General features: G+C 32.8%; 1 protein-coding gene and 1 long non-coding RNA gene across 6 annotated transcripts; both read right to left on the reverse strand.

The window, feature by feature from the left end:
* Nucleotides 1-290: 290 nt before the first annotated feature.
* Nucleotides 291-2,594, reverse strand: LOC146959115 (small ribosomal subunit protein uS3x-like). Its single transcript, XM_085740651.1, has 6 exons — nt 2,476-2,594; nt 2,235-2,382; nt 1,972-2,143; nt 1,111-1,165; nt 853-984; nt 291-693 (listed from the first exon to the last, which is right to left on the reverse strand). The coding sequence occupies exons 1-6, from the start codon at nt 2,503-2,505 to the stop codon at nt 517-519; spliced, it is 714 nt and encodes a 237-aa protein (XP_085596777.1). The 5' UTR covers nt 2,506-2,594; the 3' UTR covers nt 291-516.
* Nucleotides 2,595-7,986: 5,392 nt separating this feature from the next.
* LOC146959116 (uncharacterized) lies at nt 7,987-13,207 on the reverse strand. 5 transcript variants are annotated; one of them, XR_015024825.1, is made up of 9 exons: nt 12,875-13,207; nt 12,663-12,775; nt 11,693-11,812; nt 11,423-11,557; nt 10,857-10,961; nt 10,324-10,428; nt 9,590-9,921; nt 8,992-9,036; nt 7,987-8,257 (listed from the first exon to the last, which is right to left on the reverse strand). It is a non-coding gene; the product is annotated as an uncharacterized LOC146959116 (long non-coding RNA). The 5 variants fall into 5 exon arrangements; XR_015024826.1 differs by lacking the exons at nt 12,663-12,775; nt 12,875-13,207 and adding exons at nt 12,041-12,153; nt 12,253-12,648 and having other exon boundaries at nt 10,324-10,431; XR_015024824.1 differs by lacking the exons at nt 12,663-12,775; nt 12,875-13,207 and adding exons at nt 12,041-12,153; nt 12,253-12,647 and having other exon boundaries at nt 7,987-8,254.
* Nucleotides 13,208-14,421: the final 1,214 nt, after the last annotated feature.

Consider the following 14,421-nt stretch of genomic DNA (forward strand, 5'->3'; position numbering starts at 1 on the left):
CAAAATAGCTCAATGGATATCCACATGTAAAATAAACGGATATTTGAACTATTTGTTACTTAACGGGTGCAGATTTAATGATATCTATGTTTGTGCCATGTTTATTGAAATTTGCATATAAAAAAGGGTTGTTTAAAAAAAAAAATTGTCAACAATATTTACTACATAGATATCCAAATTAGAAATCATCTCTCAAGTCTCAACCACCATTAAAATGATAGAAGAAACGACCAGAGGTAGACGTCACAGAGAAAATACGAAAAGTAGATAAAACACACAAGAAAGCAGAATTATGCTGCTAACGAGGAAGCAAAATATGAAAAGAAACAATAATCAGTGTTTAAACACTTTTTAACCGAATATAACAACTTTCTCAACTTATTCTAAAAAAAAAAAAAAAAAAGACATCTTTCTTAACGAGTCAAGAAACTACAAAATTTTGAACGGAGTGTTTGAAAATAAACATTGCATAAAAGATCAGCTCCTGGGAAATACTCCAGAAATATCAAAACATCTTTAAGCAACAGTAGGCACCTCAATATTAGTGGTGGGCAAAATAGCTGCGGGCCGGTTGCATTCCTCCTCCTCCTTTGGAGTGTGGATAGTGACAATATCAGGTAGGGGAGTTTTAGGACCATGTTTCCCTTTAGGATCCCACTCAAGCATGATCTTCACTTTGATTCCAAGAACACCCTACAAGACAGTAAGGAAAAATTTGTTAGCAACATTAATCCATAACAACAAAATGAATAAACAAATTTCAGAAATTTCAGGAACCAAAATGAATAAACAATTAGAAAATGTTGGGGACAAAAAAATTGTATCATGTAACAAGGAAGAGCAGAAGCAAACCTGTCTGAGGAGCACATGTCTAACTGCAGAGTCAATGTAATCTTTCACTGGCTGACCAGAAGAAAGGAAGTATCCTTCCTTGAACTTCATTGATTTAGCTCTTTGAGCCCTCAATTTTCCACTGACAATGACCTTATCAAATAAAACAACAATTTACAACCAAATTAGTAATTTAATATTTACAACCAAATTAGTAATTTAATACACAAAAAAAATGATATAATAAACGAGTTTCAAAGCTGTTTCTGTGGAACAAACCTCACATCCCTTGGCACCACTTTCCATAACAAACCTCAAAACACCATAGCAGGCCCTGCGACAAATAGTTCGAGACACGGTTAATGATGTCACAGCAAAGACAGAATTGTATCCGAGAAAATATAAATGGGAAAGTTTTAAATATTAGCATGCCTTGGATAAACACTAATCATGGAAAATGTGACATCTTTATAACTTTAAAGGTGGACAACTATCAAACAATTGGAGCAGATTCATTACAAAATTATGTGTTTCTGTAACTATTAAATTTTAGGTATATTACAATTTTTTAACAGTGGGTTATATTCCAATTTTTTGAAAGTGGAGTATATTACAGTCACCAAACAATATGGGAATTTACAGAGGAATATAATATTAGACATAAAGTATACATTAACCATGAAACAGAGGTTTGGGAGTAAGCAGTAACTATGCTGTCATGACTAACCAAAGTATTTTCCTTTCTAAAAACAGGGAAGTGGTCAGACAACATACCAAGTTTCGACTCAGTACAACATCGAAAGCTAGTCTAGTTTAAACTAATTAATAAACGAAATAAAATCAACCACTCTTCCAGCTTCCAAATTGATAGAAAAACATTACCAAATTCATAAAAACCAGAAAGGAAAAAAAAAAATGTTCAATAATAATGTGCATTCGATATCGAGTAGGAAAAATAAAGGCATACTTATAAACAGGAAGAAAAAAAACAGCAAGCAATAATTCTGTTTATCAGAGGTAATATGCAATACATACATTCATTAACATAATCAGCATGCAGCAACATATACATAGCATTGTAAGACTCATTAGTCATTAAACATAATCGAATAAATGATTTAACGTAGTAATCCTATATACCTGCGGACGGCAAGACCACCAAGGAGCTTGTAACGAAGAGATTCGGCTTGAGCAGCAGCACAAAGTCCTCTATTGCTGACCTTTTCAGCATAAAGTTGGACACTGTTCTCAGGAAAGTTAAACCTCTTCTGAATCAATGTGGTTAGCTCTCTTATTCTCCTTCCCTTCTCACCTACAAAATCACAAACAACAATTCAAAATGAAAAATAAGAATAATAATTTTTTTTTTTTTGGAAGATGATGAATGCAAAGCAAAAACACACCGAGAACAGCTTGGGTACGAGTAGCTTTGATGATGATCTCGGTGCGAATAGGGGTAACCCTAATCTCAACACCAGTATAGCCCTCTTCAGCGAGTACACGGCTCAATAACTCATGCATTTCAGCGTGCAAAACTCCATCATCAACCACCTACAACACAAAACTCAACAAATTTTAACAACGGAAATGCTGAACAACATTATCACGACAAATGCAAGCATGTACTCGCGATGCATTCGTTACCTTTCTCATTTTGCTCATTTGGATCGCCATGTTTCTAAAATTCGTCCACGGCACGAGATCTGCAAAACGACAAAACCCTTATTTTGGAGGAAAGTGGCACGGTGAGTGAGTTTATATAGGTGCAGGTGGTTATTAATCTAACGGACCAACTTATTTTAGGGTTTTACCATCAACGGCCAATACTAGTTCTATTTTTTACTGTGTTTTTTTTTTTTTTTATAAAAAGTGATTTTTTTTTTATTGACGGTATTTATGTTGAAAATAAACCATATAATAATAATAGTAATAATAAAATGTCAGACGTTGTGATTAGGATTCAAACTTTTTTTTTTCTTTCTTTTTTTCCTCAATCCAATCCGCCAACACAATTTGATGCCCACGCTTGTATTTTCACATGGAGAATATTAGACAAACCTATAATCCCATAAAAACCAAATCGAAATGTTCCATCATGGTTACGCACCAAGCCACGAAACCCGGGATTAGTAAGAGCACTTCCATCCACATTGAGAACCATGCCATCCACATCCCCTTTATTCCAACACACCTCACAAGTTGTTCGAGTGAAGTGGGAGGTTGGATTCCCAAACGTCAGCTTAGAAACTTGTAGCTAAGTAAAGATAGATGTTGTGATCTGGTATTTCACATGAGTTATTCCCTCAAAAATAAATTTGTTGCGAGAGATCCAAATATCCCACATTATCAATGGAGCTAAGATACCCACTTCAGCCACTAAGGTCGCTATGATCTTCGAAGTATTGTCTAGACAAACCTTGTGACACATTGCTTGAACATCACTAAACCCACAATCAGTCTAGATTTCAACTTAGCGTGGACATATCATTAGACAATAAAAAAATGGTTTCATCTTCATTACAAAAAGGGCAAGTGGACGTTAAAAGAACTCCCCGATGACACAATATACTTCTACTAGGGAGAGACTTGTGGCATGTTCGCCATAAGAAAAATCGCACACTAGCTAAAAGATGTAACTTCCAAATTCACGTTCCAAGATTCTTAAGAAATTTCATTATAATGTTGTGATAAAAGCCAAGTATAACCACTTTTCGATGTATATTGACCACTCTGTCTAGCACTCCAAACCTAAGTATGTTTCAAGGAATCAACAAAACATGGTATTGGAATAAAAGAAAAAACTTGTATGATATCATATACAGACGGTATTAAAATCTTGTTAAAAAGAAAAGGACAATTTGATTATTAGAATTTAAATACCCAATGTATATATGTTATTGATTAGAGCATAATTTTTTTTCATGTTATTTACAAATATTTCATATTATTTACAATTTAAATAAAAATATGCTTATATTGAGTCTTGTTATGTTTCTTTTTATTATTTGAGCATGATTTCAAATTGTTTAAGATGACCGTGTATATAGGAAGAAGTCCGACCATGTTTATTTTTACTAATTCAATTCGATAAACCTAGTTATATATCTTTTTGGATAACAAGATGACCTAAGCCCAACAAAGAATAGAATTATTGTCGAACAAGACTCGAGTAGAATCACCAACTATATATTAGCTAAAATAATAAACTATATTTGCGAGCGTATCGGAAAAAGTATTAGCTTCTCCGTATGAATGATAAATCCAAACCTCTCAATTCATCCAACAATCACCTAATATGTTGTAATAAACTTCAACCTGTTGTCATTCTCACTTTCGAGGAAGAGAGAGTTGTGGCCACTATCCAAGAGTCAACCTAAAGCTCTACTCTATTAAAACCATGAGCTCTAACCAACTTGGAACCTTCAAACCCACCCCAAAACTCAGCTAAATATGCATCACAACTCCCCAATCCATTTGAGAAACCACAAATCCACTCCACATTAATTGCCACCCTTCAGCACTCCTCCAAACTGGCTATAGATCCCTTTTTAGACACGCCGTCGGGTATTGGGACAGATCCATCCTATATCCGGTGGCTTCCAAGAAATATCCTCCGTTACTCTCCTGCCACAGGGGGATGATTATGTTGATCGTCCATTTAACAATAACTCTCCCTGTAATCTATATCTATTACCATCATATTTATCTGATCCATCTATTTTTGGCCACCTAGTTGATGACGTTATTTTTACTAATTATATTTGCTTTGGGGTTGAGTTACGTTTTTTTTTCAATGATTTTTTGTTGTTTGATGGCAACTTTTATATATATATATATATATATATATATATATATATATATATATATATATATATATATATATATATATCCAACTTCTTCCAACAAAAGAAATTTGCCGAAATAATAAAAGGGAGAACTAACTGGCTAGCTATTTTAATTAATTTTAATTCCAGCTGCTTTCTCACATCACACCCACACCCACACCCACCGGCTTCAAGTATAAAAAATCAGCATCACGGTCATACATATCAAGCATGCTCGCTCATCCATTACCATTTTATTCAGTCAGCTCTGAGCACCTTGATACTGTCTCACATTCTCACTAATTAAATTAATTGAATGCCTATTTATGTTGATAAAAAAAATTAATTGATGCATATATATGTGGGAAGAAAAGTCTAGCATAAGTACTTCCCTAAAAAAAAAAGTATAGCATAATACCTTTGACTTTTCAGTATGACTGAATTACTACGCTATTTCTGCGTGCGTGGAATTCTGTCTCTTCTCTTTAATTTCCATGTGCAACTTGGAATGAAACTCTGAGAGCCAGACTCAGTCAACTCATACTTCACTCCCCTTTCACATTTGATAACAAGTTTTTTAGCTTTTATGTCTGTTTGTATGTCTTTTTCCGTTATTTAGTTGACAATGTACTCCTTTTTTCAACTTTTTGACAAAAAATACTTAGTCGATGTTATTAATAGTCAAAAAATTGTAATCAAAATACAAATGATGATAACTTCTTAAATTTCAAAGATAGGTAGTAATCACTATTAGCAAAGATTTTGAAAAAAAGAGTATCTAAAAGACTAATAAAAATCTCATGGGAAGAATTGTTTTGATACCATAATTTAAACTATTGTAAGCCACATCAATGCTCTTAGTCATGGCCACACTTATCCGCCACATAAGCATTTGAATGACATATACAACAAATGTTCGTATAAGAGATCAAAATAAAACTTTTGATGAGAGATTAACCTTATCAAAAACATATAAGAGATTAAAATTAAATGAAAGTTGAGTAATTGAACTGATTTAAGTTAAGATTTAAAAGAGATATAGTTTTTGAGTTCAACCCCGACAAATAATTTTTTATTTTGTAAAAATAATCTTTACTTTGTTAATTTAAAATTCAAAATAGTTTTGTGAACGATACTCAGGCCCGGTTTTAGGGGTGCAAACAGCTCAACCAAATCAGGCCTCTAAATGGTATGGGCAAAAAAAAAAAAATTATAGCCTAATACCCACCCCACTCAAATAAAAAAAAATCATATTTTCCTTCTTTTTCTTTCTTCGATACATGTTTGGGTTTCTTCTAGACTCTAGTTCTCCTTTCTGGATATAAATCTGATGCTATCAAATCACCCCCCCAATTTGTATAATCACTTAATCAGTCAATTTGAAAAACTATTTCATTGAAAGAATCACAACAATCATTTCTTTTTCGCATAAACCATTCGTTTTCCTCTTTCTCACAACGAAGGAGTGACAAATCCAAACAACATCGTTAGGTAAATTTCACATCTCTTTCGCTTAATTTTTTTTATTTCGTTTCATGTTTAGAAGTTCTTCTGATTTTTTAATGAAGCTTAACTACACGAATTTTGTTATACGTTGCTTAATGCTTATCAGTGATTACTCTTTAAAATTTCAGTGTATAATTGCTAATTTTGTTGAACATTGCAAATATATGGTCTAATATATGTTGAATGTTGAAATTTTTTGTTATATGTTGAATGTTGAAAAATATAATTGCTAATTTTGTTATATGTTGGATGCTGAATGTTGACAAATTTTGGTATATGTTGTTAATATATGTCTCCTAAATGTTAGGTTCTACATTTTTTTTCTTTTCATTATTCCTTTATGCCTCCTAAATTGCCTCCTAGGATTAGAAAATTTAAAAAAAACTATCATTGTTATTTTACTAAGGGTCTATTTTACTATGAGAGCTGAGCCTCCTATTTAACAAGAACAACCCTGACGATATTATATGTGTACTACTAGCAGTAAACTATTTGGTATAGGTTATTATACTCGACATTCAAAATTCTTGAACACACATGACATCTTACGGTGTCATAACTAATTTAATGGCAAACTTAGAAAACAAACTGAAAAACCTAATCAATTCACTTTGTTTAGCAACTAATCAATCCTTTTTTTGAGTTAAATCTACATGTATAAACAATTTATTATACACTCATAGTTTATCTTTTAGTGGACTCGTGCTTGGTCACGCGCTAATAACTAGTAGTGCATTACTAGTTAACGTTGATACGCAAGTTTGAGCAAGTTTGAGCAAGCTGACATATGAATGAAGAAAATTGACAAGTCAACGTTCGAGCAAATGATCATGTATGGAGCCACGTGCGCTCCTATATAAAAAAATTGTTCTATACGGGATCGACATCTTTAAAGTAAACAGCTATCTTTAAGATGAAAAATAAATAATATTATATATTAATTAACAAATTAAAAATATATATTGTAGATACTCGTAACACATCGTAAATTTGTTAAAATAACAAGACTTGATTTTTTTTTATTTTACATTTTACTCACTTTAACGTATCCTTTTTATTCATAATGAACAAACTAATTAAAAATGGCGGTGTCCTTTTTGAGATGTTAATGAAAGCAAACTGCATTAGAGTCTAAGCAAGAAAGCGACGAAAAGTATCTTTTTTTAGGACTAGACTTTTCACCCGTGCTACCGCACGGGTCATATATAATGTAAAAGTATTAGGGAAAAGCAAAAATACATTGTATAATTATTGATAAATAAATTGATGAAATAAAAATAGTAATGAATATAAATTAAATTATCCACAAATACAATTTATTGGATATATACTGAATACAAATGTTAATAACAAATTATTTATACCTACAATATAAATAGAAACATAAATCAAAATTCGTAGCCCCTATGATTTTGAGAAATGTGTAACTTTGGACTTGATTAAATAAAATCTAAATCAAATAAGTATTGGGCCGGTGCTATATAAATTGAGCAGTTAAAAATGGCAAAATAATTTGAAAAGTTAACTATAGAATGCGAGAGCATACAAATTTAAATAAATTTAAAATATAACACTCTTCTGAAATTTCTGAAACCTCTACTCCACATATCCAAGGCAGAGTCCACTCAAGTCTATGGCCAAAAACTCATTGATTGATCTATCTGTTAAAGATATCATCAAATAAAATTATTTGTTTCTCATTTTCAAATAGATATACAAAAGTCAATTACTAATATAGACATCCTTCTTAAACATTGTATATTGTATCTACCATATATGGAATATTGAACCTTAACAGGGGCATATTACATCTACCATATAAGGATTGTTGTAAGTTGTCTAAGTATTATTTAGTGTTGTGGCTTAGGAGTTCGCCAAACTAAAATTCAGTCATATGTTACAGTAAAGTATATGATGACATCATTGTTCAATAAGATTTAATGTATCATGATAGCTATAAAGTTCACTTGCACTTTGTACTCAAACTTATTCTTCACAGGAAAATCAAAAGCAGCTCTTGTGAAGAAATACACCGTAGAGTGATAAACAAAGTCAACTAATTGTGCCTTTTGATCATCCCTAATTCATTTAACCTGCTATCTCATGACAACAAAAAATCACATATAGTACATATCAGAGAATCTACATGAGCTCACTAAAATATATGGAGACCACATGCATATCATCAATAACTGCAAATTAATTTTACAATAAACAGTGTATAGAGTAAATTGGACTAAAATGGTCAGTAGTGGGAAAAATGGAACCTTGGAAGGAATATCACTAAATGAGTAAATTGGACTAAAATGGCCAGTAGTAGAAAAAATGGAACCTTGGAAGGAATCTCACTAAATGAGGCAAGTTGATTAACCATCTAATGAAGAGGTCAAACAGAGAGCCGAGCTTTAAAAATATATTCTTTAAAAACCTAAGTTTAGTTATAGACAATTTCAGATCAATTCTATTTAAACAATTGAAAATTGCAAACTTGAAAGTTGCAGCAACTTAAACAAAGAGGCATGCATGTTGAATCAATACGTACAATTGTTTTGTGTCATGACTAATGAACATCATTGTTTTTCCCAAATGTCTATTGATTAAAAGATATGTCAAAATATTATAATTTTGACCTCTAGCCACGCTACAAATAAGTATCTAACAATCATGTTAGAGGAAACCATTGTTTTTTTACTTTTAAATGTTGAACTTGCCTCTCAAAGCTAGAGGCAATCATATTATCAACTAAAAAAACCTGATGGCAAGCTCGCATTACCATATCATAAACAAAATTTTAATGCATAAAAAGTAGTGACCATAGTGATTGAACTACCTCATCCATCCAATAGCATATCATTTGAGATCAATAGTGCTTCACCTGAAGAAAACAAACCATGAGTCTATCTTTTCACACTTAAAAGTTGTCAAATAATTTACAATAGAAAAAGACCAACTTTAGTTTTAGTAACTGATTAAACACATTATAAAGCATGTTAGCTTTCCAAACATGACATTGTCCAAATCAAAATAGCAAATAACAGAACAAACATAAAAGACATAAAAATTATTGTACACACTTTGCAATTTGCACGCATGTTCATCACAAAAAAATAGAGAAAGAAGAGTTAACAATAAAGAACAAAAGTAATAAGTCGTTAATGAGATAAGAGTCTAATTGAGGTTGTTAAAGAGAGAAGAGTCCAATGAGTGAGAGAAAATGTGTACGATGAAGAAAGGATGAGCAGTTTAAGATCATCAATGTCTGTGTTCGATTTCGACATCGTTGATTAGGGGGATGAGCAAGTTGAGATCCAATTGTTACAGTGAAGTCATTTCTGATTGCTTTAGGGATGAATCCATGTTCAACCATGAATAAAATAGAGAGTTGAGAGTGATGAGAGAAAGTGAGGAAGAGCTTTTTCTGATTTTACCTCATCGCTTCCTTTCAAATTAAGCTCCTTTTCATCACACACCAAACTAAAATCTGTCACATTTTCACCAGCATAAATATTTTATTCTGGCAATGCATTGGGCACGGCTTCAGCTATGTTGAGACTTGAGTCACTTGACAAACCAGAAAAACCATCACACCATGCACAATACTCGACTCATCATTCTTTGAATCTGCAATTGGGCTTGTTAATAGATCCACAATAGAGCGTGACAATTGACCTTGCGTCCCACCTATATTTCCCACTTCAAAACTTTCACTTTGCAAAATTTATGGATTTTTAATTTGGCAGTCATTGCTGACTCACATCGGCTGTTGTGAAACAAATAATCAGACATTATAGAATTACAGATTAACCAATGACATGTTGGTATTAATCATAATTATAGTATTAATTTATACGGTTATCAATTTGGCGATGCATTTTCAAGAGCTTCAATTGCTTTACTCAATCAAATTACATTATATAGAACTCAATCAAATCTTAAGATAAAATCCTACAACAACAAATCATTCTCTAATTCAAAATAAAGCAAATTAAATGGCAATAAACCTTACAACAATTTCTTAAAAAAAAAAATCAACCAAATAGAGCACTGTCCAAAAATCAAGAGCATGTTGGCATTAAGCATGTTTTTATAGTTCTCTGTTTGACATTGAAATTTCAAGAGATTCAATTGTTTTATGAAGAGGACATCAGTGTAGTTTACTTACCCTATATTGCATCCTTTATAGTGATTCAGCCGAATCACCTACCCAAATTACAATCTTCCTTGTGACTCAGCTAAATCGTTGACGACATCAGCCCTTCTGATAGCTCTGCTGAATGTAGGGGACAATAATAACAACATGGTTGATATGCATAAACAGTAGGAACATAATGCATTTGTATTTGTTGTAGCATGTATAACATTAAAGTTAATGGCCAAAGTTAGTAAAAGCATAACAAATAGGACGTAAAGTAGGAGAAAAAAATAGCTTGTTGGAAATGTGTTAGTTTTTTATTAAAAAAAATAAAAAAATTACCATTAATTTCATTCAAAAAGAGTAACCAAATGACTATTATTGCTAAAATAACAGTCTGTTTCAAGAAAGGGACTGGTTTTGTAATTACAAAATTCAATTGTTTTCTATAAAATTATTGGCTTGCTATAAAATTCAAGAGTAACCAAAGGACTAACAAATAATAGTCTCGTTGCTATAAAATTCAATAGTAAATGAAGAGGACATCAGTGTAGTTTACTTACCCTATATTGCATCCTTTATAGTGATTCAGCCGAATCACCTACCCAAATTACAATCTTCCTTGTGACTCAGCTAAATCGTTGACGACATCAGCCCTTCTGATAGCTCTGTTGAATGTAGGGGACAATAATAACAACATGGTTGATATGCATAAACAGTAGGAACATAATGCATTTGTATTTGTTGTAGCATGTATAACATTAAAGTTAATGGCCAAAGTTAGTAAAAGCATAACAAATAGGAAGTAAAGTAGGAGAAAAAAATAGCTTGTTGGAAATGTGTTAGTTTTTTATTAAAAAAAATAAAAAATTACCATTAATTTCATTCAAAAAGAGTAACCAAATGACTATCATTGCTAAAATAACAGTCTGTTTCAAGAAAGGGACTGGTTTTGTAATTACAAAATTCAATTGTTTTCTATAAAATTATTGGCTTGCTATAAAATTCAAGAGTAACCAAAGGACTAACAAATAATAGTCTCTTTGCTATAAAATTCAATAGCAAAAATCTCAATAATATAAACAATACCATAAAATAAAAATTTCTAGCTTCTTCCTTTTTAATTTACCTTCAGAATTTGTGTTTAAGTATGTGATTTACCCTGTTCTTTGTATAATCCGCGTCATTTAGTAATTGATGGCATATGGGAAGTAATCTTTACAATGGTTGTTTTGCTCCACTCTTTAGTTCTTGCAATTGAATCCTGCAAAAGTAACTAACCGACTTTCATAATCTATTCCATAAGATAATGCAAATTAAGAAGTTCGAGGGAAATACAATTAAGAAAACAAAGACTTGGCTCGTGATAAACAGAGTCTATAAGGAAAAAGTAAACTACCTTCAACCAAAAAGGATGAAAATTCAGACCTGACATATTCAATTACTGGACCTCATACATCCATAAAATGCATATCGGCCGCACATTATTAGCATTTCAATTGCTAAAGTTACACTGCCACTGAAAAAATTACCAGAAAAAAAAATTTACTTTGATTTAGGAAATCCCTGATATAAAAATCCATAAATTGGAAAACAAATCAAACCCCAACTATTAGTTGCTCTCAAAGTCACAAAGAATGATATAAAAATCCATAAATTGGAAAACAAATCAAACCCCAACTATTAGTTGCTCTCAAAGTCACAAAGAATGATCTGATACCATATGATAAGCACATCTAAGAATTACCTAAACAGTGGAAACCGAATCGTCGCCGAAATGCTTCCCGGGTTGTTAAAGAGAGGTTTTGCAATTGACTCATTCAGAAATGCTTCCCGAATTCGTCGTATTATGTTGTCTCGCTGTGACCGTTGCGACATGGAGCCATGGATTTGCAGCCTAGGTCAGCGACTAACACATACAAAGAAACGCGTGAGAGAAAGAGAGGAAAATATACATACCGTCGTTGAAAAAGGGTCAGGGTTCAGCCGACGTCGGAAAAGGGTTGACGGTTGATAAATGAATCGGCCGTCGAGTTCAGCGACTTGGAGGCACGGATCGGCCGCCGTTGAAAAAGGGAGAAGCATATAAATTTGTAGATGATGATGGCGGAGGAGAAAAGCAAGAAATAAAGGTGTGAAAATAGGAGATTAGGTGTGAGGAGATTAGGGTTGGCGGTGGTGATGATGATAAGAGGAAGAAGAAGAAACGCGTGTTTGTTTTGGGAAAAAGAAAACGCGTATGTTTATTGGTTAGGGTAAAATAGGAATTTTATTCATTAGGGCTTAGGTTTAATTAGGGCTAAAATGTTGGCATGTGTTAACTTTTATATATAGATTGATACCATATGATAAGCACATCTAAGAATTACCTAAACAGTGGAAACCGAATCGTCGCCGAAATGCTTCCCGGGTTGTTGAAGAGAGGTTTTGCAATTGACTCATTCATAAATGCTTCCCGAATTCGTCGTATTATGTTGTCTCGCTGTGACCGTTGCGACATGGAGCCATGGATTTGCAGCCTAGGTCAGCGACTAACACATACAAAGAAACGCGTGAGAGAAAGAGAGGAAAATATACATACCGTCGTTGAAAAAGGGTCAGGGTTCAGCCGACGTCGGAAAAGGGTTGACGGTTGATAAATGAATCGGCCGTCGAGTTCAGCGACTTGGAGGCACGGATCGGCCGTCGTTGAAAAAGGGAGAAGCATATAAATTTGTAGATGATGATGGCGGAGGAGAAAAGCAAGAAATAAAGGTGTGAAAATAGGAGATTAGGTGTGAGGAGATTAGGGTTGGCGGTGGTGATGATGATAAGAGGAAGAAGAAGAAACGCGTGTTTGTTTTGGGAAAAAGAAAACGCGTATGTTTATTGGTTAGGGTAAAATAGGAATTTTATTCATTAGGGCTTAGGTTTAATTAGGGCTAAAATGTTGGCATGTGTTAACTTTTATATATAGATTGATTGATATGTGAATACCAACACAAAAGATATGTTCACAAGAGAATTTCTCTATGCAACATTATTTCTACATACTCCTTCCGTCGCAAAATGCAAGCAAAAATTGGTCAATATAAATTGACGTATTTACCAAATACATCAACTTAAACCATATATATTTTTAAACGGTAAATCTTGGATGGAGTCGAACCCTTGACCTGCCTAGCACTTTCATTTGCTCCAACCATGTTATCCCTAATTTTTAACCGGTTGTTGCTCACAATTTCACAAACGCACATTATCAGTATTTTATCCAAATTGAAAATTTAGAGTCCTAGCGAAATGACATAAATTTTTTTTTGTTTGTAAATAAGCAAAATGACATAAGCTTTTTTTGGTGGCGGTCGAGATTTAAACCTCGGACCTTACATATATTATGCATCCTTGCGAACTGATAAGTTAGGATCATATAAATATATTATGTCTAATGTTACCAATTTTTAATTGTATGCGCATGTGACTACATACGTATAGATATCAGAAAAATTTAGGATGATAATTTGATTATTTTTCAAGTAACTAACTACTAGTTGACCATTCAATATAAGGATGCAATACTACGGGTGCTTACTTGGACTTGATAATTTAATTTCAAAAGTCTTGCGATGGTCCCATTGGTGATTCTTCAAGACTTTTCAATTGAACTTTGTTTTTTCGAAAAATGATTTCCATTAGAGCCAGATCGATGCCGGGTAAATGATGCCATTGACCCCAGATATCTTGGTCTAAAAATTAGAATCAAATTTAGCCAAGTTCTAACAACCTTTTTTTTTTTTTGACAAAATGTTCTAACAAACATGTCCTCGTGAGCTTAGCTCAGTTGACATGAACAATGCATAATATATGCAAGGTCCGGGGTTCGAACCCCGACAACCACAAAAAAAAAAAACATAAAGGATCGGTTGTTTTGATACGCTGTAAACGAAGATTGATCATTTCTAAAATTTGGTCAACATCCCAAATATAAATTAAATCTTAAAATGAAATTGTCATTGATTTTCCCTTGAAAAATTATATACCCATTTAGAATTCCGTTTCTCTTACAGGATTCATAGGCCAGAGCCTCAGAAGTTAAAAATATAATTTGAAATAAAATAGTTTCGTTGAAGATTTTCTTGTTTGCTTGAAAAT

This window comes from Medicago sativa, chromosome 1, assembly GCF_051527215.1.
Source record: "Medicago sativa cultivar Bolivia chromosome 1, Bolivia_mono, whole genome shotgun sequence".
Taxonomy (NCBI): Eukaryota; Viridiplantae; Streptophyta; class Magnoliopsida; order Fabales; family Fabaceae; genus Medicago; species Medicago sativa.